The following is a 25,498-nucleotide window of genomic DNA, read 5'->3' on the forward strand; positions in this document are numbered from 1 at the left end:
AACTCCTTTCAGCTCTGAAAGGCTAAAAGGAGAATCAAGACTAGTTAAGCTGTTGGTATTAATTACTGGGGAAAGAGTATGAGAGATAAAGAAATTCGGTACTAGCGGAGGGGCAATATTATCTAAGAAGTTGTCTGCTATATCATTAGGAAGAAAAGTTGCACCAGGTTCCTTAAAAGCTGATCGAAACCGGCGAATATTTTGCCAAACTACAGAGGGTGATACGTCAGGAGATAGAGACGCACAAAAGGTCTTCCACCCTTCCCATTTCTTTACTTTAAGAAGCTTTTTTGTTTCAGTCATTACACGAGATAATAAATCAAAGTTTTCAGAAGTAGAATTTTCTTTATATTTTTTTTCTGTTAGCTTTCTTTTTTTAATAGCTAATGAACACTCATTATCCCACCAAGGCGGAGATGGTATCATTTTATTATGATTGTGTTTTTTTACTGGGAACACCTTTTCTGCGGCTTGTATCAAAGACAAAGCAAATGCTTCTGCGCAAACTTCATGGTTGTTTTTCGTGATTATCGGGAGGTTAGGAATAACCTTTTCAACTTCTTCTTTAAACGAAAACCAATTAGCATTTTCAAGTTTAAATTTCATTCTCGGGGAGCGACATTTAGTACGGGACGATGTTGCTATAGGAAAATTTATCACTATTGGAAAATGATCGCTACCATAACTAGAAGATAAAATATTCCAGGAAACGATAGAAGCTAGATTAGGAGTACAGATTGAAAGATCAGGGGCACTGATTTCTTCATGGGGTTGTGTGCGACGAGTTGCCTTACCAGTATTTAAAATACACCATTTATACTTATCGACCATATCCAACAGTCGAGAGCCATAATGATTACTAATGGAGCTGCCCCATGCTACATGTTGAGCATTGAAATCTCCCATGATTAAGATCGGATTGGGAAATATAGAAAAAATTGATTCTATTTCATTATACACACTAGAAGTGGGGTGTGGAATATATAGGGAAACGTAACATATGTTGTTAATGGTAATGGCAATAATAGAAAAATCAGAACTATGATTTGGAATAGTAAACTGAGAAAAACTAATATTATTTTTAATGAGAAGTGCTACACCTCCATATCCATCTGACCTATCTTCACGAATACAAGAGTATTTGGGAATTCTAAAATTAAAACCTGGACGTAGCCAAGTTTCTTGTAAAGAAATTAAAAAAGGTTGATATTTATTTGCTAAATAGATAATGTCACATTTCTTAGAGCTAATGCTGCGACAGTTCCACTGAATTATTTGTGACTGATCCATTATTGTTGTTAGTTACAGATTTATCTGTAAGAAGAGTGGCAGTGTTGGACGGTAAAGAATGTTCAGAAATTACTTGTGAAGATTGAAGAAGAAAATTCATAAGAGTGAGAATTAAATCACGAGTTGACAAGTTTTGAAGTGAGTGGTGATCATATCCTGTTCCAACTGTTGGTAGTGGAATATCATATTCATTGGTTAATTTTGCATGAGCTATTTTGTCAAAACCTTTACTAAGCTGCACTGGTGTTTTAGGTTTGAGAAAAACTGTTTTTTTGTAAGATTTATTGACATTTTCAGACTTTGGATTTGAAACTTTAATATGTGATATAGGAGGAGATATTGGAGTGGACAGAACATCTGAATATGATCTACTAACAGGAGGATGTAATTTCAGGGCTTCTGCATATGATAGACAACTTTTGGCCATAGATTCTTTGATGGATTTTTGTCTAAAAAATTCAGGGCATTTGCGGCTAGTGGCGAAATGTGATCCAGAACAAAGGCAACATATGACATTTTCCTCTTCAATATTACAACTGTCCCCTGAGTGGCCATTACCACATTTAAAACAACGGGGAGAAGACCTACATTGTGTTTTAATGTGACCATATCGACAGCATTGAAAACACTGAATAGTTGGGTATATGTACAGATCAACAGGTAAAGAATTATAACATAAATATACACGTTTTGGTAAGACTTGGCCATCGAAGGTGAGCACTACTGTTTCAATTGGAATAAAATTAGTGTTACCATTATTAATTTGTTTTTTATTTAATCTTCTTACTTTAAGAATAGGTCCACATCCAAATGGAACATTTATATTTTTTAAAATCTCTTCTTCTGTCCAGTCCGTTGGAATTCCTCTTACTACACCCATACGTGTTACATTATTAGTCGGAATGAAAGTTTTAAAATTATTCTTAATTACTGCAGGATGATGTAGGAAGGCATTAGCATCTTCAAAATGGCTAAACGCAAGTAAAATTCTGTTTCGACCAATGCGCTTCAGGCTACCATTTACAATATTTTTAAATGAATTTTTTTTTAAAAACTGCCCAAATGAAATTGGGTGGATAGAGGAGTTATCATTTGGATTTTGTTGTATTTTTTGAACATGGACTATAAAAGGCGAGGCATCTGACGACTGGTAAAGAATTCTACCTATAGACTGCTGTGTCCGCTTTTTGTTGTCAGTAGAAGATTGAGACGCTGAATTTGCATTAATTATCGATTGAGAATTTGACTGCATTGGGGTATCAATGGTTGCAGGAGGGGCTAAATCACATCTACAGTCTGATTCACAACTATCAATAGCAGATTTAAGATGTTTTCTTTTTTTCTTGTTGCAATGCTTGCAGATCTTACTAGCATGTGATCTTTTTCTTTTGGAGTTAGTTCTAGTTTGGTTAGAGCAATCGGAATCTAGTACAGATCCCTCAGTATCTATTCCAGAATTAAAATCAATAGTAATTTCATTCGACACCTGGGGGCCGTAGCCCCCAGGGTCGTCCGGATCAAACATTAATACAATCTAAGAAATTATAAGAATAACTTACCAAATCAAACGAAGAAAATAATAAAACGTGGATTAAATAGATACAAATATACTAAAATATTAATACTATATTACCCAACTGATCCAATTAACATCAAAAATTAATTTTAATTATAGATAAACGACCAGCACATTCGAAGTTTCCCGCGCTTTTTTTCCTGTCAAAAAAATAGACATTTTGAAATGTTGAACTGATTCCGTTTAATTCCATTTAAAGCAATTTTAATATTTTTATTGATTCTTGGTTTAATCGGTGTTTCGTCGAAATTTCAAAATTTGATTAAAATATTTAAATTAAAATACTTTAATAGCAAAAATCCGTAGAACTCGAAATTAAAATGTTGATCATTTTTCGGGAACATTGGTTGTCATAGGAAAAACAGAACGTCGATTGTCAAAACTAAATGACAGACCTCGTGGTTTGTTTACAAACTTATTAGTTTTGAATTTCATAAATAGTTAAGAAAATTTGACTTAAAATGAGTTTTAGAAATTATAAGGATAAAGTAGATGAAGGAGATACAGTGATCTTATACCTTAGTAACAATTTATATGCAATAGATGTTAAGACTGAAGTTAAAAATAAGAAAGGTGAAACGATTGAGAATGTCTTCCAAACACCTTTCGGTGCTTTAAAAGTAAGGAACTTAATTGGTATACAGTATGGAAGTCGGGTATGTATTAGAATTATTTTTAATACCGAACGCTACATTTCATTTATAGTTTAATATTTCTGATAATAACTACATAACCTAACCGACTACATAACAAATAGGTTAATTATTACAGAAGCCCACAGTTATCAATTACTACAAGCAATTTAAAGTATCTGGTCAAAATCTCAACTGTATTATGAAATAGCTACTCTGACCTTTAAACTGGAAGTCAGATAGATGGGAAGATGATATCTGCCTGTGCATGCCTCCGATTCCATGCCCTACTACTAGTAAAAAGTTTTCATAAGTTGCAATTGTGAAAAAGCTAAAATAAAGAAATATCAAAAATTTTAATATTTGTGATACATAATTAACTAAAATGTTGTCAAAGAGGTAAACCTATTTATATGTAACAGAGTAAATGGAGCAATAGGCAGTAACTTGGCATTGTTGATCTCCACGAGCAATTATAAGCACTTACCATTAGGTTGGCTTACATAGATAATAATAAAAATAATGCGAAAATGAATTATTTACTGACTTTGGAATAGCAAAACTGTTTATTATTGCAACATGTTATTGCTGTTTTCAAATCACTTACTTGGAAATTATCAAAAGAAATATTTTAAGTCAAAACAATAAACGAACATGGTTTAAATTCATATATTTTGTGCATTACATGGAAAATGCACATATCCACATAGAAGCAAATCATCTCATAATTAAAGCATATCAACAGATAGAACTATCAAAGGGCTGGGGACACATACTACAGCCAACCCCTGAGATGTGGTCCCTAACATTGCCTCACCGCACTCAAATTATATACACGCCTGACATAAGCATGATCCTGTTCCAATTGGACTTAGTTCCTGGCTGTGTTGTCATCGAAGCTGGTGAGTTGTATACTTGTAGTTTTCTTAAAGTTCCGATTTGGTAATTTTGATTAACTGACATTCTAAAACAATGCCTTTTGGAGAGTGATCCCTTTTATCATATCAGATCATGAACAACACATGTCATCTGATTTAAATATGATAGTTATAATATTCGCAACCCTAAAGCAATATAGAATTCCACCCTAGACAGAATTCTTAGGATTAATTTTGATTAAATGAACTTTGAGAATAACTGTCCCTTAACATAATGTCTGTAGACATGTTAATGACAAACCACATCTTAAACAGTACATAACTCTATGTTAATGCCTACATTATTTTATCAGGTACAGGTAGTGGCTCCTTAACTCATGCACTCATACGTCGCGTGCGGCCAGAAGGGCATGTTTACACTTTTGATTTTCATGAGCACAGATCCAAAATTGCTAGAGAAGAGTTTGAGGCTCATGATGTTGCCGACTTTGTTACTGTGAGTTTATTAACTATTGTACTCTACATTTTTAGTGTAAATAATAAAATAGGCTGTATAAAGAAAATGCAGTGAAATTTAAGTTACATCTGAGACTGAGCTAAGCAAATATGAAATATAATTGTTAAAGAATCAAAATAATTACTACTAACACTTAATACAAAGTTTTTTGTAAGGTCTTTTTTGTTTCGATTTCATAGTATATAATAGATGGTGGAATTATCTATGAGATTTTTAATTGAAATATTAGCTATCTATTCTATACATCTAATCTACATATCTTTTAAATTATTATGGATAGTATTCACTTTGTCAAACCTTAGTCCTACAATTTACAATAAAAAAATCACAAAATTTTTGAAGTAAATTTCAATGTCATATTTATTTTATTCTCATGTATATCTAGTTTCCTTCATCTCAATTCCATTTCTTCCTCATTGTAATTTTATGTGTTTATTCTATAACTAGCGACCCGCCCTCGCTTCGTTTCGGAAACATTAAATTTTATTATTGATAGCTGAGTCCCGCGATGTTACCCGCGGTTAGCCGGGTGAAGCCTCGGGGAAAAGTTAGTCCAAAAAAAGTAGTCTAAGTTACTCCTTATATCATCAGCTACCTATCAGTGAAAGACCCGTCAAAATCGGTCCAGCCGTTCCAGAGATTAGCCGGAACAAACAGACAGACAGACAGAATAAAATTTAAAAAAATGTTATTTTGGTGTATGTACCGTATATTCATATTATGCATGTAGTAAAAAGAGACTATTTCAATATTACAAACAGACACTCCAATTTTATGTATATGTATAGATAAGCCAGGACCTTGAATTTTTTACCCAAATGATTAACAAGCAACTGAAGAGAAAAAAGTCGAAAAATCTGTAGGTAGTTAAAAATGTTTTAGGCGCAACACAGAGACATCATACGAGACGGCTTTTCTGAAGAATTGAATGGGAAAGCGGATGCCGTGTTTTTGGATTTACCCAGTCCTTGGCTTGGAATTTCTCATGCAGTAAAAGCCATCAAAGAACAAGGTAAGACACTAATTTCAACATTTCGGTAGAAAGTTTGAATTTTTCATTTTATCTTGGAAACATTACCACCGCCCCGCCTATTTCTGCTGTGAAGCAGTAATGCGTTTCGGTTTGAAGGGTGGGGCAGCCGTTGTGACTATACTGAGACCTTAGAACTATATCTCAAGGTGTGTGGCGCATTTACGTTGTAGATGTCTATGGGCTCCAGTAACCACTTAACACCAGGTGGGCTGTGAGCTCGTCCACACATCTAAGCAAACAAAATATTAAACAAAAAATGTATCACCTACAACATAGAGCCTAAAACCACTGAAGTATGAAACCTAGTCTATGCCTAAAACGTATCCTCCACAATGAACATATCTTCAACCTCGTGACTTACTTTTGATAAAAGAAGTTAGCTTCATTATTTCGTTCATTTTTCAAATAAACAGAGCGAAAGTTAGAATCTGTTTACTTAAATTTCATCTTTGTATACATGATAATACATTTGTAGCTTTTAAATTTTATACTTTACTTGTCGCATTCTAACGATAATATTGAATCAAAATGTTTGCGTAGGTAATATTGATTACTAACAATAGGTACGTATTTCGTATAAGATCGATGTGAAGTTTAGATATTGACTAATTTATTATGCTATGATTTCCACCCATTGTAACCACGTGTACCAGTTTCCTTCCGTCGACGTGCTTCGAAGACTGTCTTAATGATGACTTAATATTAGATCAGCGGTAACTCACCTCCCAATACACAAATAAAAAGTGTAGCCTTGGGTTAGTAATCTATATATATAAAAATGAATTGCTGTTCGTTAGTCTAGCTAAAACTCGAGAACCGCTGGACAGATTTGGCTAATTTTGGTCTTGAATTATTTGTGGAAGTCCAGAGAAGGATTAAAAGGTACATAAATATGAAAATGCTTGAAATTAAATAAAAATTACGATTTTATTTTTGTTGATGTGTCCTCCGCCGGACGGATTTCTTTTGTTTGTTTTAAGTTTATTTTATACAAAAGCTTAGGTCTTTTATTTATCGATTGAGGCACTACGAAGTCTGTCGGGTCAGTTAGTCAGTAATAAAAAAATATGAATTGAAATGAGAAGCAGTACCGATGATTCGTATAAATACCTGCATTGAGATTACGAATCTGATCGTAATCTGAATACAGTGTCGGTAATTCAGATCCCTGTTTAATTTAAATCGAAACTATTCATTTATCTACTCAGTGCCGATAAAGATAAAGCATCCGGGATCTATTCATCGGTTCACGACGATTTGAAAGTGGTCGGACCTCGAGCATTGTGCAGAAATGTCGCACATAGCATTATTGTTTCATTAACATTTAACAATTCGAAGATTTTATAACATTAAATGAGCTTATATTCGAATATTATTTAAACTATATATTTAAACTTATGTATGGTATGTATGTATTTTTGTGTACATGTTTTTGGTACATGTGTACATTTGTTTGTTAAAATTATGTTGCAATGCACCACCATTATTTACTTTGCAGTACTTTTGGTTGACTAGTAGAGAATGCGTTAGGCATTAAATCCGCCAGTGTATATAAATACATGTAATTTCATAAATAACTAATATATATTTATCAGATTTTAAACGTATGTGGTCTAATGGATAGGATGCTCATCAACAGCAATAATATTTGAATAAGCTAATATAAATTATATATTAGTGGCAACGCAATTAAATACGTTTTCGAAGTAAGATACTGAGTTTATTTTCGATTTTTAAATAAATTTAAAGTTCACCGCAAAACAACTTAGATACCTTCGCCTTCGTTTTCAGTCTGTCGCATGTCATCTGCTATCAAAACGTACCGTACCTACTTAAAATAATAAAAGTAATTAACCAATTCCATTTTAAACTCAAATTCAGCGAAACTATTCTTTTTCCTCTTACTAAATATAAAACCAAGATATTATTATATCTACAGAACATAGATATATTTTCATAAGATTAAAGTCTTATCTTGAATGCAGATTTAATTATGAAATTATTGAAAAACAATAACACAATATAACATAACAAAGTAATGAATCGCTCATTAAAAATTCAGAATTTCTGTTCGAAGGTTTTTAAACTCGAAACCGGATTAGTCTCATCAGAGATAAGTCTTTAATCACATACAAAGACCCGCGTCCATTACATTGCCAATAGCGGGTAATGTTCGTAATCGGACGTATTACCGATGTAATATCGTATAATATGTAATATCCAATACGGTGCTGTAATTACGTAGCGTATATTGCAAACAAATCTAATATGTAGTTAATGGAGACGTAGTTATGTAAGTTTTGTAGGGCTGATGCTGATATTTAAATTATCAATTGCAAAGAATTTTGGGACCTTATTCCGTGGCTATGTTTATATTTATACAGACAGCTTATTTTAAATATGAATGGACAGGCCCTAGTAAATATGTAACGTCTCGAAACTAGTAAGACTACCCATATATTTCTGTCTAAACAGATAATATTGTGTTCTGATACAGACTGGGAGCTAAAAAAGCAACACTTAGGAGCATAACTATTGAGATGTTGTTTCTCAATCATTCATGTTATCCTAATTCTAGTCAATAAGTTTTGTCACTTCAGTTTACCATAAATTTAATATAAAATTAATGGAATTTTGTTTCATTCTGTGTATTTCCGTATCGTTTATCTGATAGGTTTGGAAATTCGTGTAACTTTTACTCGAAACAAAAAAAAGGTCATGACTCGTAAATCGTTCCGACAAACTGATTGTATGAATTTGTAGTACTCAATCAAATTGATAGGGTTACGAAAACAGTTAGAGTTGTTTTTGTAAGAAGCATATTATGAAAATTTGTAGACGAGAATTCCTAGGGATAACTAACACCCCTTAACCGCCTAAAGTAGCACCCGGCCTCCGTCGGCGCTCTAGCTATGATCTGTTGGATCCACCGTTCAGTGCTGTTGGATACTCGTACTCGTCGAACTTCAACGTGACGCTTAACTCATAGTAACACCCAGAGTTTCTCAAGGCATTTTCTCAGCAAGTTATGTTTCTAGTCCGATGATACATGCATTCGCGAAGCAGCCGCATGGCTGAGCCCAAGCTCGCCCAAGCGTCTTCGTGAAGACGGAAAGCTTTGGGCGCCGCCTCCTACTTATTCTTTTTATTTCTATGAGTGCCATTGTAGGTTTGTAATGCTACTTTAGTTTTGTATCTTTGAAAATGATATTTTGTAGGTCATTAAAAAAAACGCTTTTTTTTTCTCCTGCCTAAGCTGATAGCCTTGAGAAGCTATTTCAGCGTAACCTTAGCTAGTAGGTGAGCTCACGGGGCTCAAACCGGAGTGATTCTAACACTGACCCTAGCAAGAGCAGTGCTTCGCAGAATCTACCATCGGATCGGAAACGCGACTTACTGAGAAGATCCGGCGAGGAACTCAGTGGGCTGTGTCTATGGGTTAATTCGCTTGTTAAGCCTTTCGTCGCAAGCGACGGGTTCGACGAGGACGGTGAACGGTGCTTGTGATACCTAAAAGCACCGTTAATGGATCGGGAAGATCCGTAATGACGTGTTTTGGGCGACAAAACCGCATAATATCGCTTCTCAAGACTGAGACTCTGTCTAGAATCATTGATTTATAAAGTATGTTATTAGGTTTCCGCGAGTCCAGGACATGAATAAAATTATTTTTTCAAGACACATTATTTCCAATAAATACGTTAATTGTCATTATAATATTATTTCCGATGTTTCAAATCCTTAAAGTTTCGACAGTCGTCCGACCGTAAATTTAGTTTTAATTATAAAATTTTTAGAGTTTGTGGCTTGTGGCCAAAACGAGGCTTGTGGAGAGTATTAAACGGTAGGCAGCGGCTTGGCTCCGCCCCTGGCATTGCTGACGTCCATGAGCGACGGTAACCACTCACCATCAGGTGGGCCGTATGCTCGTCTGCCTATACGGCAATAAAAAAAAATATTTTGACATTTAATAAATAGTGACATTTAAGTTACATGATATACAAGTGATTTACTTTGACATTCAATAAATAGATACGAGTATGTTACATGATATCTAAGTAATTTTGATTTTGAAGCGTGTTAAAATTTCAATGAATAATATATTAATTGCCTAAATCAGTATCTTCCCACAATAGTTTTAAAATTACATTAATCACAATGTACTTCGAACGATATACGTTCGTTTCTTATTACAAGTGCCACGTGTAAATCATTATATTAATAACCATAACCAAATATGTCGCATTAAAAAATGGTCACCTCGTTTTGTATAGAATAACGAATAACAATAGGTGCGACAAATGTATGAGAAACGGGCCGCTATGTTTGAGCATATTAACGTTGACAATGTTACTGATCATTTAAAGAAATACATCTATAGTGATAGAGGTCTTATAACAATGCAGGATTACAATTATCAGAATGTTTTCCATAGATCTATTATTATTATTTAAACTGTACTATTCTGACATCGGTATTTAGAAATTTCACGACAACTTTTCTCTACATGCGGGTAGTCCATTAGTCGCTTGAGAATATCTGAAAAACCTAATTTAAGAACATCAATTAATATGGAATTAGCTTTGCACGAAAAAATTTTTCTAATCTATCAGCCTACATAGGTCTCTCCCAAGCCTCGCCACAAGGATCGGTCCTGCGCTGCTTGCATCCAACGGATCCCCACGAACATCAATAGGTCGTCAATCCATCTTGTGGGAGGCCTATCCACGTTATAGGCATGTGTTATTTAAGTATCTTAGTAGGTATGCAATCCATCTTGTGGTAGGCATATCCACGTTATAGGCGTGTTTTATTTAAATATCTTAGTAGGTATGCAAACTATATTAAAACCTTAACAATAATTGCTACAAAAGCATAGAAGTGTAAGGCTAGGTCCCATTCGAAAAAATCAATAACACTATAATCAGACGAATTAATGTATGAGAATTTTAAACGTATCAAAAGTTGTACTGATTGTGATACCATTACCCTTAAAACCGTGAGACAAAACCGCAACACACATTTGGATGACCCGAGTGCCCATGTTGTTTCTAACTAATCTCTTCTTCCACTACAGTTACAAATGCACTAGAAATAAACATGACATATCAAAACGTTCTCCCATGGTGGTCTGTCTTGGACGAAGGAAAGTCTAATAAGACAGGCCTTTAGCAAGGCTGTCTGACTTAGGACATTATCTGCGCATGAAAAATAGCGCCCTTTGTGATTTCCCGTGAAAGTCCGTATAAACTCGGACCATAGTCGTTTGAGCGTCGTTCAATGACATTTACAAAACAATATGAATGAAAATGTTCCTTTTGTGGTTGCGATTGAGTTCTGTTTCGGTCGTTTAATAAATTTAGTATTAATTTTATATTCATTAAAACAAACACGAAATAAATGCATTAACGATTATATATGCAGGAAATCGCTCAAGTAATTGTGCATAAATATACTATTTTAAACGTGCTAATCATAAAATAAATTTCTTCATTTACCATCTTACAGTAATTAATTCCCATTTTAATAATATTCTTTTACCTGTTGCCAGTTTCACAATTATGAATTCAACCTCATGTCTCAAGGTGGATGGTGACATTGCGCTCGGTATTTGCAACAGCTATCGTAACTACCTAACTTCATGTGAGTTATGAGCTCGTCCAGATTGAGAAATTGAAAATATATAGTATGTATAATAATATAAATTACTAAATATTATGTTACTGCTCTAAATTCAAATATAATATTAAATTCTGAAGTCGTTGTGGCCTAACGGATAAGACGTCCGGTGCATTCGTGTTGAATCGATGCACCGGTGTTCGAATCCCGCAGGCGGGTACCAATTTTTCTAATGAAATACGTACTCAACAAATGTTCACGATTGACTTCCACGGTGAAGGAATAACATCGTGTAATAAAAATCAAACCCGCAAAATTATAATTTGCGTAATCACTGGTGGTAGGACCTCTTGTGAGTCCGCACGGGTAGGTACCACCACCCCGCCTATTTCCGCCGTGAAGCAGTAATGCGTTTCGGTTCGAAGGGTGGGGCAGCCGATGTAACTATACTGAGATCTTAGAACTTATATCTCGAGGTGGGTGGCGCATTTACGTTGTAGATGTCTATGGGCTCCAGTAACCACTTAACACCAGGTGGGCTGTGAGCTCGTCCATCCATCTAAGCAATAAAAAAAAAAAAAAAAAAAAAAAAACATACAAATCGATTTGTTCACAATATTTCCTTTTGGTTTACCACGAAGCGAATATCTATTGATATCTTGTTCTAAATTGGGCTGTATGATTCTATGTTCGCCAATTAAAAGAAAAAAAAATTTTTTCATCACAATCGAAAACGGCTGATTGGATGCGGATATAGTTAGACAAGTGGCAACACTATTGAGTCACTCCAGCATCTAAATGTTATACAACTCGAAACAGAATTACGATACGTTGGATATTTTTTTATCAGCAATCATATCTTTAGATCTGTCTGTTGTTGACGAGGATACCCTACGGTATTTTGTAGTTCATTACTGTTTTATGCAACTGATTAGTTAAAGGTACAATATAATCAGACTATGCAATTTTCGGCGTAATGTCAAATGTCAACCTAGCAACTAATACCCGCATCGACAATCGCCAGATTGAAAAAAAAAAGAATCCAAAACTAGTATTTTTTTTTTATTGCCCTTGTAGGCAGACGAGCATACGGCCCACCTGATGGTGAGTGGTTACCGTCGCCCATGGACTTCAGAAATGCCAGGGGCAGAGCCAAGCCGCTGCCTACCAAAGGCTGCCTGCCTAGTACTCGATACATTTAGTTTTTTTTTTTTTATTTTGTTTTTTATTGCTTAGATGAGTGAACGAGCCCACAGCCCACCTGGTGTTAAGTGGTTACTGGAGCCCATAGACATCTACAACGTAAATGCGCCACCCACCTTGAGATATAAGTTCTAAGGTCTCATGTTTTAGTTACATTACATCTTTTGTTTATTAATTGGTATTTTAGATATTACGTACGTATTTCTGAATATAATCCGAAGGTAATTAGGCCGTAATTTAGTAGTCATATTTCTCAAGAATCATCCGATCATTGTATTGTGTTCCAGAAATTAGTTACGTGTGACATTGATTATGTACGCGAATGAAACCTTCAAATAAATTATAATATATGTCGTCATTTCTTTAAGACGATTTATTATATATGTTTTTTAATTTTAATAAAATATAAATTACGCATACTAAAAAGTAAACAACACACATGGCCTGCCACTCAAACTCTGTCCTCGTCTCGTATCTAACATCTTAACGAAGCATTTAATTTGACCAACATTTACACTGTCCATCGTTTGATTAATGGCTTGCTAACATGTATGAATTACTAATACATCATACAACATATTATGTCCATCTGTTTACTTAAACTCTTAGTTCGCAATGTCTTTAATCAATAACAATAAAATAAAACCTCTGGAGGCCTTTCTCTAATATCTCTACTTTATTAAACCTATGACTTAGTTTTTTTTAGTAACGGGTAGACAATCTCTTCTGCTTGCTTACCATAGACAAAACAAGATATTAAAACTGGAACGCATAATCCATCTGTCGTAAGAATTTTATAACAAACTTTTTCATGACATCAATATTGTATCTGTGGTGTTTCGATTCTGAAATCGAAACATTTTGATATACGAATGTTGCTACAAACCAGCGTAGCGGGTGAAAATGTAATAAGCTTAAGGGCGCAGGGCCCACCTGTTGTTAAGTGGGGACTGGAGCCACCACCGCCACCCACCTTGACTTCTAAGTTTTATAGTACAACCGCTGACCCGCGCTTCAAAACGAAACGCATTACTGCTTCACGGCAGAAATAGGCCATCTTTTATTGAAAAATGTGTTACACTCACTAAATAGTAAAGGGACTATATAGCTAAAAAGTTAAGCACTTGGTGTTAGGTTAACGGTTTCAGAAATTTACCGCAGTAGTCACATTATTATTATTTTTAAATTATTTACCAGTGAGCTACACATTTATATTTATTATGATTAGATAAAGAAAGTGATTGTGACGGGCAAAGTAGAAGGAAAGAGACCCCGTGGCCGATTACCTAGCCGTTGGTGTGATCAAGTAACCGCTCTAACTGGGTTGCCAGTCGCAACCGCCATTCGAGCAGCTGAGGACAGGACGAGATGGAAACAGCTCACGAGACAGGCAACGGTCAAGTTTCAGGGACACGACCTTCAGCAATGAAGAAAGCGACGAAGAAGAAGAAGAGCTAGATATGTGCTAATTACACTTCAAATGTAACAAATGATAGAATAGAGTCGCGGTATTAAGCTACTAATAATAGATAAAGGTTTAGGTTAACCCGTGACCTTATATAGTCGGATTGAATTATCGTTTGACATTAACAGTAAAGATGTAGCAAGCGTTATTAACTATGCTAATAAATGTTCACGTAAACGCATTTATCGAATAATGGATTTATTACAGGATTATCGATAAAGTTAATTTTAAGTAGACTTCTGCGGTGTGAACATTATCTGTTTTAAAGATGGAGTTATTTGACGTTTCGTGAATAATAAAGATGGCGTCATATTCAGAAGCACACTACAGCATATTACTACGAAATAATTTTAATGTACAAAGTCATACATTAAAGGGAAAGAATATGAAAATAGTGTTCTCGAAGTCGAAAGGGTACCCTGCCACCGACATATAGTAACGAAAACAAATGTTTACAATTAATTAAATATTAAGAAATGCGTAGGAAGCGGGTTTGGCTATGCTTCTGGCATTGCTGACGTCCATAAGTGATGGTGACTATCAGGTGGATCGTATTTATTTTCATCCAAAGGCAAAAATTTATTATCACGTTCACTGCCATGAAGGTCACCGGTGCCCTACGCTGCGCGCTGAAGTCACTATGTCGATCTCTCTCTTCGTTCTTCTTAATAAGGTGCCGGAATATCTAGCAGACTCTGGGAAAGACGAATCTAAAGATACTGACAATGAATCTATTTCTAAAGCACCGGTGACCTACATGGCAGTCAAAGGGTTAATAAATGTAAATAGAAATAATTTACATTAATCTACAATTGTCCGATAAATAGGTTAATCTACTTGATATTTTAGCAACTTCAAATTTCATGAGCCCGCAATGGGAAGTAAGCTGCTAGACGCACATCTTGTTCCCTCGAAACCGTAGTTCTCGGTTGGCTAATGATTTTTATTTACATTACATTACAGTTCACATTGACGTTAATAAAATATAATTTTCTAAATGTCTATTTATTTATTTATTTGCGTGTTATATTACGTCAACATTATCCTTTTTTTAGAAAAACAAATTCGATATAATCAAAGACTGTATGTATATAGCTTTGTCAATATTTTTAAATTTTAAAGGCAATAACTGTTTTTTTTTATTTTAAATATAAAGGCTTCTGCTATAAGTTTACAGACGTTTATCGATAAAATGTATTTTGCTGTCCGATTTTCAAATCAACAAGTCATAACTCGGCAATCTGATTAGCGACGTGAATTGACTTCTCACCGGATTGTGTTGTCGTTACCACGATCATTTCTGGATTGTGAGTATTGAAAATTTATGATGGATATCATGAATCACTTCACACAAAAATAATGAAAATTCTAAACCAAAATAATGAACTTGAATTCAAATTTTTTTAAAAAAGAATGCACGTTTAAAGTATTCACATTTTATTGACAGCTAGCCTGTTAATCGGCTGTCAACTATCCGCTTTACTTCACCATAGATACCGTTTTCGTGGGATTATCTGTATACTAACATCTCCATGTCACTAAAATATATAAAGAAATGTCAGGGCAACTAAGACAATCATAAACACCTACGATTAATATTCGCGACAGATACAGACTTACCCGTATCTTACCGAGAGGGCTGGTGCTCGTGGCGCTGACGACCGCCAGTCCGGTGTCCCGAGGGGGAGGGTGATGGGAGAGATGTGCTCCGCACTAAACGCTTCACTCTCCTCCCCTTGCCTTTTCATGAGTTCTGTCTCATGCGAGGGTTGGACGTTGGTTGTTGAGCGACAGGAGGTTTTAGTCGGTTCGACTCCGACATGCCCCACTCTCCATCCCCAGTGGAGGGTGGGAGTCCGGCGATTTCCTCCTGACAAAAAAAAAACCCGTATCTTCAAATAATTCGTCGGATAGATCTCAATCTCATTAGTTCCCACGTCGTAACATCACAAATGACACAAAAACGTAATTTTTTCGACATAGTAATTCTATTTTTACCTTAATATATAGCTAGATTAGATGAGTCATCTTCAACAACGCAGTATATGTAATGCAGTCTAGGCACACATTTTTATCTCGTTATAATGTTACCAACTGATTTATGAAGATCATTTCGGGCATCACTTTAAACGGCAATCATACAGACTCGATAACGCTTAATGATTCATCGAAACATCTGTTGGCTTCTATCGACTATGTAAATTCGAAGCAGGGTTACTAAGTTATCAGAATGATAAATTTATTCGCTGACAAGTTTCGTTTGCTAAATAGCCTCCAGTGATAAAGATCAAGGAACAGCCTAACATTTCATGCAACTGTGGACATTAGGTTAACTTCAATAAAATTCCATATGCCCTGATAAAGATCTGATATCCTTGTTACTCCCCTACCTACCACATTGTACATGAAATAACTATGTGACATAACTTGTCGCCTGAGGCGTTTCTCGTACGATTTATATCGACAAACTTAATAATGCTTCCAACTTTAAGCTGATTCAAATAGAGCATAAGAAAAAAATCAGCCTCTCGTTATTTGTCTAACGGCAATATTAACTTTGTCAGAACTCAAAGAAGGCAACGTTGGTAATGCCGTTAACAAAAAAATCGTTTGTATGAAATTGTGTTCTTACTGCCTCTATAGATACACTTACAGTGTTAGTAAAAGTAAATTTGTAAATAGTTGCGCCACTAAATCAAATTGCAGTCAATTAAGATAAAACGCCTCGAACGACAGCTCCGGACAATGGAGCGTGGACCATATGACTAAGCCAACGTTTTGTTTGATTAACTGAATTACAACTTGGCTGGCGGTGGTGAATAGAATTCCTATTGATATTAAATAATTTATATGTACTAGACACAATATTTTTTTAATCAGAGGAGCATAATTGAACTGATGGTGAATGATCACCGATGACTATTTACATGGGCCAAGCAACTGCCTACCAAACTAAATTTAATTTATAGTAATAGTAATATTACTCATCATACTTTTTATTACATCAAAAACAAAATGGCTTTATACAAATTATAATTTGTCTATCATACGAATTCTTGTCTAGTTTGACCTTTTTCTTGGGTTCTCGCTATCTACTTGTCTATGTCTGGACAACTATTTTAGGTCAATAATTTTAGAAATCGTTTCTAAAACTAACTTTATAAATACCTGTAATATAATAATATGATTAGCAACAACAATTTGAAATGCTTAATTTGAAAATTTAAAATCATGGTAATGGGCCGGTATTGAGATAAATTGTTTTAGATTTATTATTTAATACGTTTACGCTCATTATTTAATACGTATTATAGCTCATCGAAGCACTGATGCCTATTTCGTTCAATTACCTTACTCCAGAAGTACACACAAATATTATGCATAACAATGAAAGTGAATTTTTGGTGAAACTAAACACTAACAAAGTAACGGCCACAACTGGCCTACCTAAGATTTTGTCCACAGCAAGAATTCCTAAAGCATTTCATTCATTAACTAAAAAAAGCATAAATTTATTAGAATCTCCAATTTATAGTTAAATAATGACTGAATTTATATTTATTTACGACTGTTTAACAATTTCCAGTTTAAAACTAACATCTAAATCCAATGGATTGATTGGATCAAATTCCACAAAATGACAGGCCGTTAAATTTTACAACCCATTCGGCTTGTTAACTACACAACCGACAAAGATAATAGATCTTTTAGTTTGCTTTAGTCCTACTCACACCTTGTACATTTACGGTATGTACAAGCGAGATGAAAGATGGTTGGTAAAATAATATTAAATTGTTATAGGTTTTGTTTAAGGCTTAAGAACAAAAGATAAGGGTTTCAGCGGTTGGTAATGCTAAACGTTACGATTTTGAAACGAATGTTTCCTATTATTCTTAAATTTAGAACTGGTGAAACTTATATCAATAGTTGTCGTATAATTGATCTCTCGTAATAGGTATCCACCATTATATTATAGCTATACATAAAAAAATCCTAATTAGTCCATTAGATACCAAGAAATTGAAAATCTTTGAAATTTAAAATTCTTAATTGTATTAAAGATTGAACTTATGATTAGCATCATTAAAGCCATTATCACTGTAAGCATTTGCGGTTTTATCTCGTTTAAAACATTTCCGAGGGTCAAAGAAAACTAAGGTTTTCAATATCAACATAACGAATTCCCTCATAGCTTACTACTTTATTTTCTTATGATTTTTGTTCAATGTCCTAAGTTGCTCTTGAAAAACTATAGCGGTATCAACTTATTTCAATATTTTTTCCACATTTACAAGAAAAATTGTCAATAAACGAACCAAAAAAAGTACTAAAATCTAACCCAAACTAAACCTAAAATGTATCTAAATCTTGAGGTGTCTGTGGTTATGACCGGCTTTAACACTGATTCAAATTTGATGTCTTTAATTAATAATCAGTCTATGATTTAGTGCTGACAACTTTAAATGATCACCAAAATCTAGGGCAAAGGGCAATAGAACATGACTATTTATAATGTGCCTTGCATATTTGAACTGACCGAAACTGGTCTTGAAATGTGGATCACAGCACAATGTCAGCCAGCGAAGTTTACGAGAGTCGCTATGTAAACCGCATAGAGAATTGACCTGACCTGAATAACTATAGGCTTTTTAGAATATCGATTAATTAATATCTGCACCGAGATCCGTAAACGCGATTTAATAACTTTAAGTGCTTGTTATGTTTGTAGTAAATCAACTGATTCTTGATGTAGCCATTCCGCGGATACTGATCGGAATAAGCATGAGTATGCATCACATATTTTGTTAGTGTGATGGCTATCTCCAAACACCAATAAAAAAATAATGCGGGTAATTTTTGGAGGTGAAGAGTAGAAGCTTGTCACAAAAAGACCCAAAGATCGGAGTCGGGATTCTAATGAACTATGACCAGAAGACTTAGTGATTTTTATATTCATTATCATCGTAATTATTATAAATTTAGTATTTCATTTGGTATTTCAAATTTTTATAATTACTTGTTGCTTTTTGTAACATTTACTCATTATAAGTACTGGTTTTCTTTCTAAACTTTGTGTGTCTCATAAGACTATACATTTCTTTGTTTGTTCTTAAACAATTTTTTTATGATTATTTTTAAAACATGTAACATTATTTCCACATGCGCACACATTTTTTATAGTAAAACGGAAACGTTTTATTCTGTAAACCGGTAGTGTTGTTAATATCAGTAATACAGTTTTAACATAGAAGTAAAGCCTGCCTTTCTCTCGCTGACCTCTTACCTTGACTCGCCGCGCCCTAACTGGCATACCGTAGTGCCCCACACGTCATATTGTCATACTACCGTCTGTCTATTTTAAACATTCATTTTACACTGTGTTCTGTATGGATAATATTAATAAAGGCAGTGTTTATCGGTCTTAATTTAGTTATTGGCCCTTTTTTTTTGTGTAGGTGTATTGTGTACGTGTGTAGGTGAGCTCACGGGGCTCAAACTGGAGAGTTGCTAACACTGACCCTAGCAAGAGCAGTGCTTCGCAGAATCTACCACCGGATCGGAAACGCGACCCACTAAGAAGATCCGGCGAGAAACTCAGTGGGCTGTGTCTATGGGTTAATTCGCTCGTCGAAACTTCGACGCAAGCGACGGAGTTATTGGCCCAACGTTGGCGAATTGCTCAAATATTTGTTGCTTAATGTGTAACTGTAATGTGTTCAAAGAAATATACTCTAATATAATGAAGCTTTACTTAACGAAAGATGTAATTAGTAATTTTTTCTTATCTTTCATTTGGCTCATAATATCTTCTCTATGACCAGTGATAGTGTTTCTATTGCAATAAAACGGCCCCATCTACATTACGGTATCTTAGGTTAATTTTCTCCCAAAAAATAGGACGCCATACTGAACTACAACCTCGTTCATTCACAAAACGGTTAATTCCAGCTATTTTGTTCCAAGAGCATTATTCGAAAGCCTCGTTTTTCAAATTTAACAATCTGGAAATCACATCAGCTAAACATCGAAAATCAGTGACCAAATCTTAGTTCAGAACGAATCTAATGTACAAAGCTTGTAACGCTGTTGACAACGACAGATAATAATTGAAATTGTCACGGCGTCCGCATGTAACGACCATACTCGGCTTTCGGATTGTGGACATATTAGCACTATCTATCCTACACAATCGCAATGTCGAATGCCGATATGCGCAATATGTTTACACTTTGCTTTTCACGCAATATTCTGTGCTTTTTCAATGGCCACAGATGTAAACTTTAAATACAAAGTTTCGTAGGTTTTTTTTAAATGCTTTTGTACACAATATTAACGCTCGACCCGTTCTTGAAATCAGGACTTGATACGTACATACAAAACACCAATTAAAATATAAACGGTTTAAGCTATTGAATCACGATGACGTGATATTTAAATCATTTTATCGAACAACAGAACAAACAAGCGCAGCCGGATGCTGGATTTAAAATTAATAAATCAGTTTTTAATCAAAGTTCATTAGTGCAGTTATTTGTACACTCTTAATCGCTAGGGTGTAGCTACACTTCAAACTAATATCTCATGCGATATAAAGCGATACATTCAAAATAAACGTTTCTACATACTAGATTTGTATCAACATGGAATAGGCTTCCAGAAAAGTTGTTCGAGCACCAAAATTAAACTCAATCAAGTATAGATTTGACGAATATGTCACGTATCATCCGGATTTAAAAAGAGCTCCCCTCCACGGTGTTTCCCGAACGTTATGACATGCCCTTCTTCAAACGAGGCTTATGAAGAGTATTTAATGGCAGGCAGCGGTTTGGCTCTGCCCCTGGCATTGTGGAAGTCCATGGGCGACGGTATCCACTCACCATTAAGTGGGCCGTATGCTCATCTGCCTACAAGGGCAATAAAAAAGAACTGGATACTCTAAGTTTTGAAGCAGACCTGTCAATTAATGTATTTGTAAAATATTTACACTTTTAAAATAATCCATGCTTCTGTAGTCACTGTATTAAATTGCTCTTTCTAATTATCAAATGGTCAGTAACATATATTAATTCCTCACGTTTAAAATCCATACGACAACGTATGACAATTGATAGAGAGAACGGTAGTAAGGGATTTATAGATTTAAACCAAGTTAGGATGCAAATTGAGGATTTCTGTGATTTATTTTAGAAGATCCAGATTGTTAACCAAAAAAGGCTTAATGAAAATGATATAACAGGAACAGAGACTATATGGCAGAGAAAAACGTTTCAGTGTCCGCACTCAATTCGTACAACAAGCATTAATACCTTTACTCCTTAGTATAGTACTGACTAAATGGGCTGCGAATTCGTCTGATCATCGTCGATTGCTTTAAGAATTTGATTTGGCGTCTTCGAACCGCAACGCATTACTGCAACGCTACAGAAATAATTTGACTGGTTACAAAATATAAAATATCACTAAAGATTTTTGGTTCACCTTTTCAGTTTCATTGTCGCTTATGATAGCAATCGCTTGGGTCTGTAACAAGAACCTAAAGGTCACGTTGTAATGATTTAGTTTCAATATGCACCAGCGTCGGAGTAAATGCGACTGTCCATAGACGGTAATTTATACCGATTGCCTCTTGTTTATTATTCAGCTGTTTATGTTACAAACACGGTTATATTAACAGAGAATTTATTTTATAGTCATGCAATACGGGAACGTTGAAATACGGGTATGTTCTCGTAAAATTCAGTTTCATGATTATTTTATCACGTAATTTGTATGAGTGCTCTTAATTTGAACGTTTATTGTTTCTTTATATATTTTTGGTACTTACGACTATGGTACTCTAATGTTTGAATGTTTTTTATGAGCTGTTTGTAGGGTGTTAATTAATAATTAATTATATATTATATAATTATTAACAGATTTGATCAAGCCAGATGGCCTAAAAAGCAGAGGATTGTCCAGATACATACCATTTCGCTATTTTATAGTTTTCCCCTAATTCCATGGGCGTTTACCACATTTCTGTCATTTTGACGGCGAACCAATCACGTCTAAAATGATATGACCGCTATATAATGTATTTGAAACTAATATGTCCTGAGAAACTGGAAAGGCATCCAAGTCATCAGGAATCCTTCCTCTAAAAAAAACTAAGATATCTCAAGATGGACAGAGTCATTCCGGCCTTGCGTTTACGAACTGTAGGAACCGTGAAGTCCAAATATGCCAGTAAAAAGTTTCTCTATTCCAAATATTTAATAATAAAAATATAATAAGATTTTTAAGAAGCACATTATAGAGCTGAGATTAAAAAAAAAATTGTCATAACGAATTAAAAGTTATAACGATAGAAAATCAGAAACGATTTAGAAATTTACCTACAGCTTATCTTAAGAAGGCCATAAATTTCTTTTTAATTTCATTTCATCCAGTGAACTAACTAATGTTTTGCATTAAATTCATTTGTGTTGGCAATTAATACGCTGTGCTGGATGTTCTAGAGCCGCTCCGAGTCCTCGGGGCGATTCGGTACCCGTAGAGCTACACTGAGTACGGTAAATGGATACAGGCACGCTAAGTCCGTACAAATTGTTATTTGCATGGGAATATTGTGATGTAGTGTATTGTGAGGACGTGTTGTTCGCGTCCCAAGCCTCCCGTGTGATTTATAGATAGTTGTTTAGCACTATTCCGAGGCTTTTTCTTTTCAATGTCGATTTCGCTATTCCTTTTTCGTGAATTCGATGGGTATGTAATAATAATTTTATTATGTCAACGTCCGAAATTGAACTAGCATAATCTATACTATCTATACTAATATATAAATTTACAGTGGTTTTTACGGATGTTCCGCTATAACTACTGAACCGTGCATCCGATTGACTTGAAACTTGGTATCCATGTAGAAAATACACGTACTTAATGGATAGGTTTAATAATAATAACAATAAATAATAATGTTAATTTTAAATGCCCAGCGAAGAGGGCGAATACGGCTAGTTTATTAATAAATTGTAAAGAGAAACGATATATCATATACACATAATATATAATACGAATGGTGGAGTGTCATAATTGTGCACAAAAGAGATCGGAACAATATTTTCGCCGGTAATGAAAACAAAATTGAATTAGTGTATGTAAAAAAATTTGTGTAATTTCGAGCATATGTCGAAAAAAAACTGTACATGCTAGTGTTGCTCGGGATGCTATAACATTTAAGATTTATAGTTGAATTAAAGAAGTAACAAGGACCCTCTGAAACTATTACACTTTTTAGAGCAGTCACGTAAAAATACGTTCTTTAAGATTTGCTTAGATTTACTGGATTAATCTTAGATTTATTAGATTTAATACGCAACCGTCCATACGATGTTCCTGGTTTTAAACATCGAAACATGAAGATATCAATGAGTACTGGGTATTCAGATGTAGTGGGAGTTCCGCGAGGTTACATTAGCGGTACGGAAGTAAATTCGTAATAGACGACTTGGCTACGACTTGGACCCCTAATATCGCTGTTGTCAATCAGTGATGATAGGTATGTACTTACGACATTGAAGGCGTAGTATTCGCTGTCTTTAAGTGCAAAAAAAATATTCACGCAGTAGGAGTGAAACCTTCACAAATATTCTACCTCTATAGACTAATTAATATGTTTGTCTCTGTCGTCTCTGTCGTAGTGTTGTTTTTCGCTTCATCGAGATCAAACGAAAATTTGAAATTTGAAATTTGAAATTGATCCTGATCCGAACTGAAATTGAAAAAAAGGACTCTTAATAAAAAAAAAATTAAGGAAACTTCTGTTAAACAGATGAAATCGCGCTTTGTTATTCCTGTTCATTACCCGCCTGTAGACAATTAATTGGTAAATTGGTCACAGCGAGCAGTACTTTAATCCAATTCGTTCAATACCTCATTAAGGTTCGTCTTCAAACATTTCCTTAAAGCAATTAAACAGAGTATAATTATTGAAACTTTATAATCCACATGCTGTCAGTTAACGCAATGTATTGCAGACTTAAAGGCTTAATTACGTTCTATTTTATAAAGCAAAGGAAACCCCACTAAATAAGACTAACTCAACTTTAGGCTCGACACAGAGCCTCATGAAGGTTTCATATTAAATAAATGTGTTTATTTAACATCTAATTGAGTTATGTAAAAATATCAAAAAGTTGATATATTGATATTTTTAGAATAGTTTCAAATTTTAAAGAATGAATATGTAGATTAAATTCTAAAAAAAATATTGATACTACATATGTGATGCATCGGTTAAACGATTCAAAATTAAATTTGAATTTAGAACCAAATTTTTTTTTTTTTTCAAAAGCTTTATGTTTCAAATATTCAATTACTTAAATCATATATTTAGTAAACTGCGTGTCCAGCCTAATAGAATACGCAAGATCCCTTTGAGTATCCGTAACTGCGTGCGTCTATCGATTAGAGGCTGTAATTCGAGTAATAATTCCCTATTGAACTGTTGGTTAGCTCCGTTAAATGAATTTATATCTTTGCTTGCTTCTCGTTTGAATTTCGTACCGCATTTAGAATCCTTCAGGCGTGTTTATTAAAGACCCGAATGCTTAAAGTTAATTGGAATGTGTTTAATGAAATTTTGATAATCATTTTTTTTGTCTAGAATAGACGACTCCTCGGTTATTTTAAGCTATTTCCAGAGCCCATAACGACAACGTGAATACCATAGACCAACTTTGAGATATGACATCGATATTTTAATTATTAACTAGACGATGACCGAGCTTTGCTCGGTTTTATTTAATTTTTTATAACGCCACCTTGTTGTGTCTTTAAAGCAGTTAGTTGCTCTCAATTAAGAAAAATAGTATTATTACTCGCCAATAGATGTCGGGAAGAGTCATAAAGTTGATTATCGATAAAGTTGATTATTGAAAACACGAATAAATCATCATTTTCTGAAAATAAACCGTAGCTAGATTGATTTATCGCCCCCGAAATCACCTGTATAGTAAATTTTATGAAAATCGTTGGAGCCGTTTCCGAGATTCAGATTATACATATTTATATATACACAAGAATTGCTCGTTTAAAGTTATAAGATAAGATAATAGGATTATGCCCATGAAAGTGCTCGAATTAAAAGCAAGAACAGATATGACCCGAGAGAAGCAATCTTTGAGAATATTTCATCAAAACTGCCTGACTCAGGAAAAGAGGAGTTTCTATTTTGAATATGTTAAAGTCAATTGCGAACGTTTACGGGGATTATTTCCTATACATTATAAACTCTAACGTCTCAT

The 25,498-nt window shown here is 34.5% G+C and overlaps 1 protein-coding gene and 1 long non-coding RNA gene across 2 annotated transcripts in view; one reads left to right on the forward strand and one right to left on the reverse strand.

Moving 5' to 3' along the window:
• Window positions 1-3,086: 3,086 nt before the first annotated feature.
• Window positions 3,087-25,498, forward strand: part of LOC101738675 (tRNA (adenine(58)-N(1))-methyltransferase catalytic subunit TRMT61A) — a 96,454-nt gene continuing 74,042 nt past the window's right edge. Inside the window, exons 1-4 of the mRNA XM_004931232.4 lie at window positions 3,087-3,522; window positions 4,244-4,400; window positions 4,730-4,872; window positions 5,776-5,905. Coding sequence (XP_004931289.1) covers window positions 3,328-3,522; window positions 4,244-4,400; window positions 4,730-4,872; window positions 5,776-5,905 — 625 coding nt within the window. The 5' untranslated portion in view covers window positions 3,087-3,327. The remainder of the gene's footprint in view (window positions 3,523-4,243; window positions 4,401-4,729; window positions 4,873-5,775; window positions 5,906-25,498) is intronic.
• Window positions 13,403-15,667, reverse strand: LOC134199150 (uncharacterized). Its single transcript, XR_009973507.1, has 2 exons — window positions 15,484-15,667; window positions 13,403-13,593 (listed from the first exon to the last, which is right to left on the reverse strand). It is a non-coding gene; the product is annotated as an uncharacterized LOC134199150 (long non-coding RNA).

This window comes from Bombyx mori, chromosome 7, assembly GCF_030269925.1.
Source record: "Bombyx mori chromosome 7, ASM3026992v2".
Taxonomy (NCBI): Eukaryota; Metazoa; Arthropoda; class Insecta; order Lepidoptera; family Bombycidae; genus Bombyx; species Bombyx mori.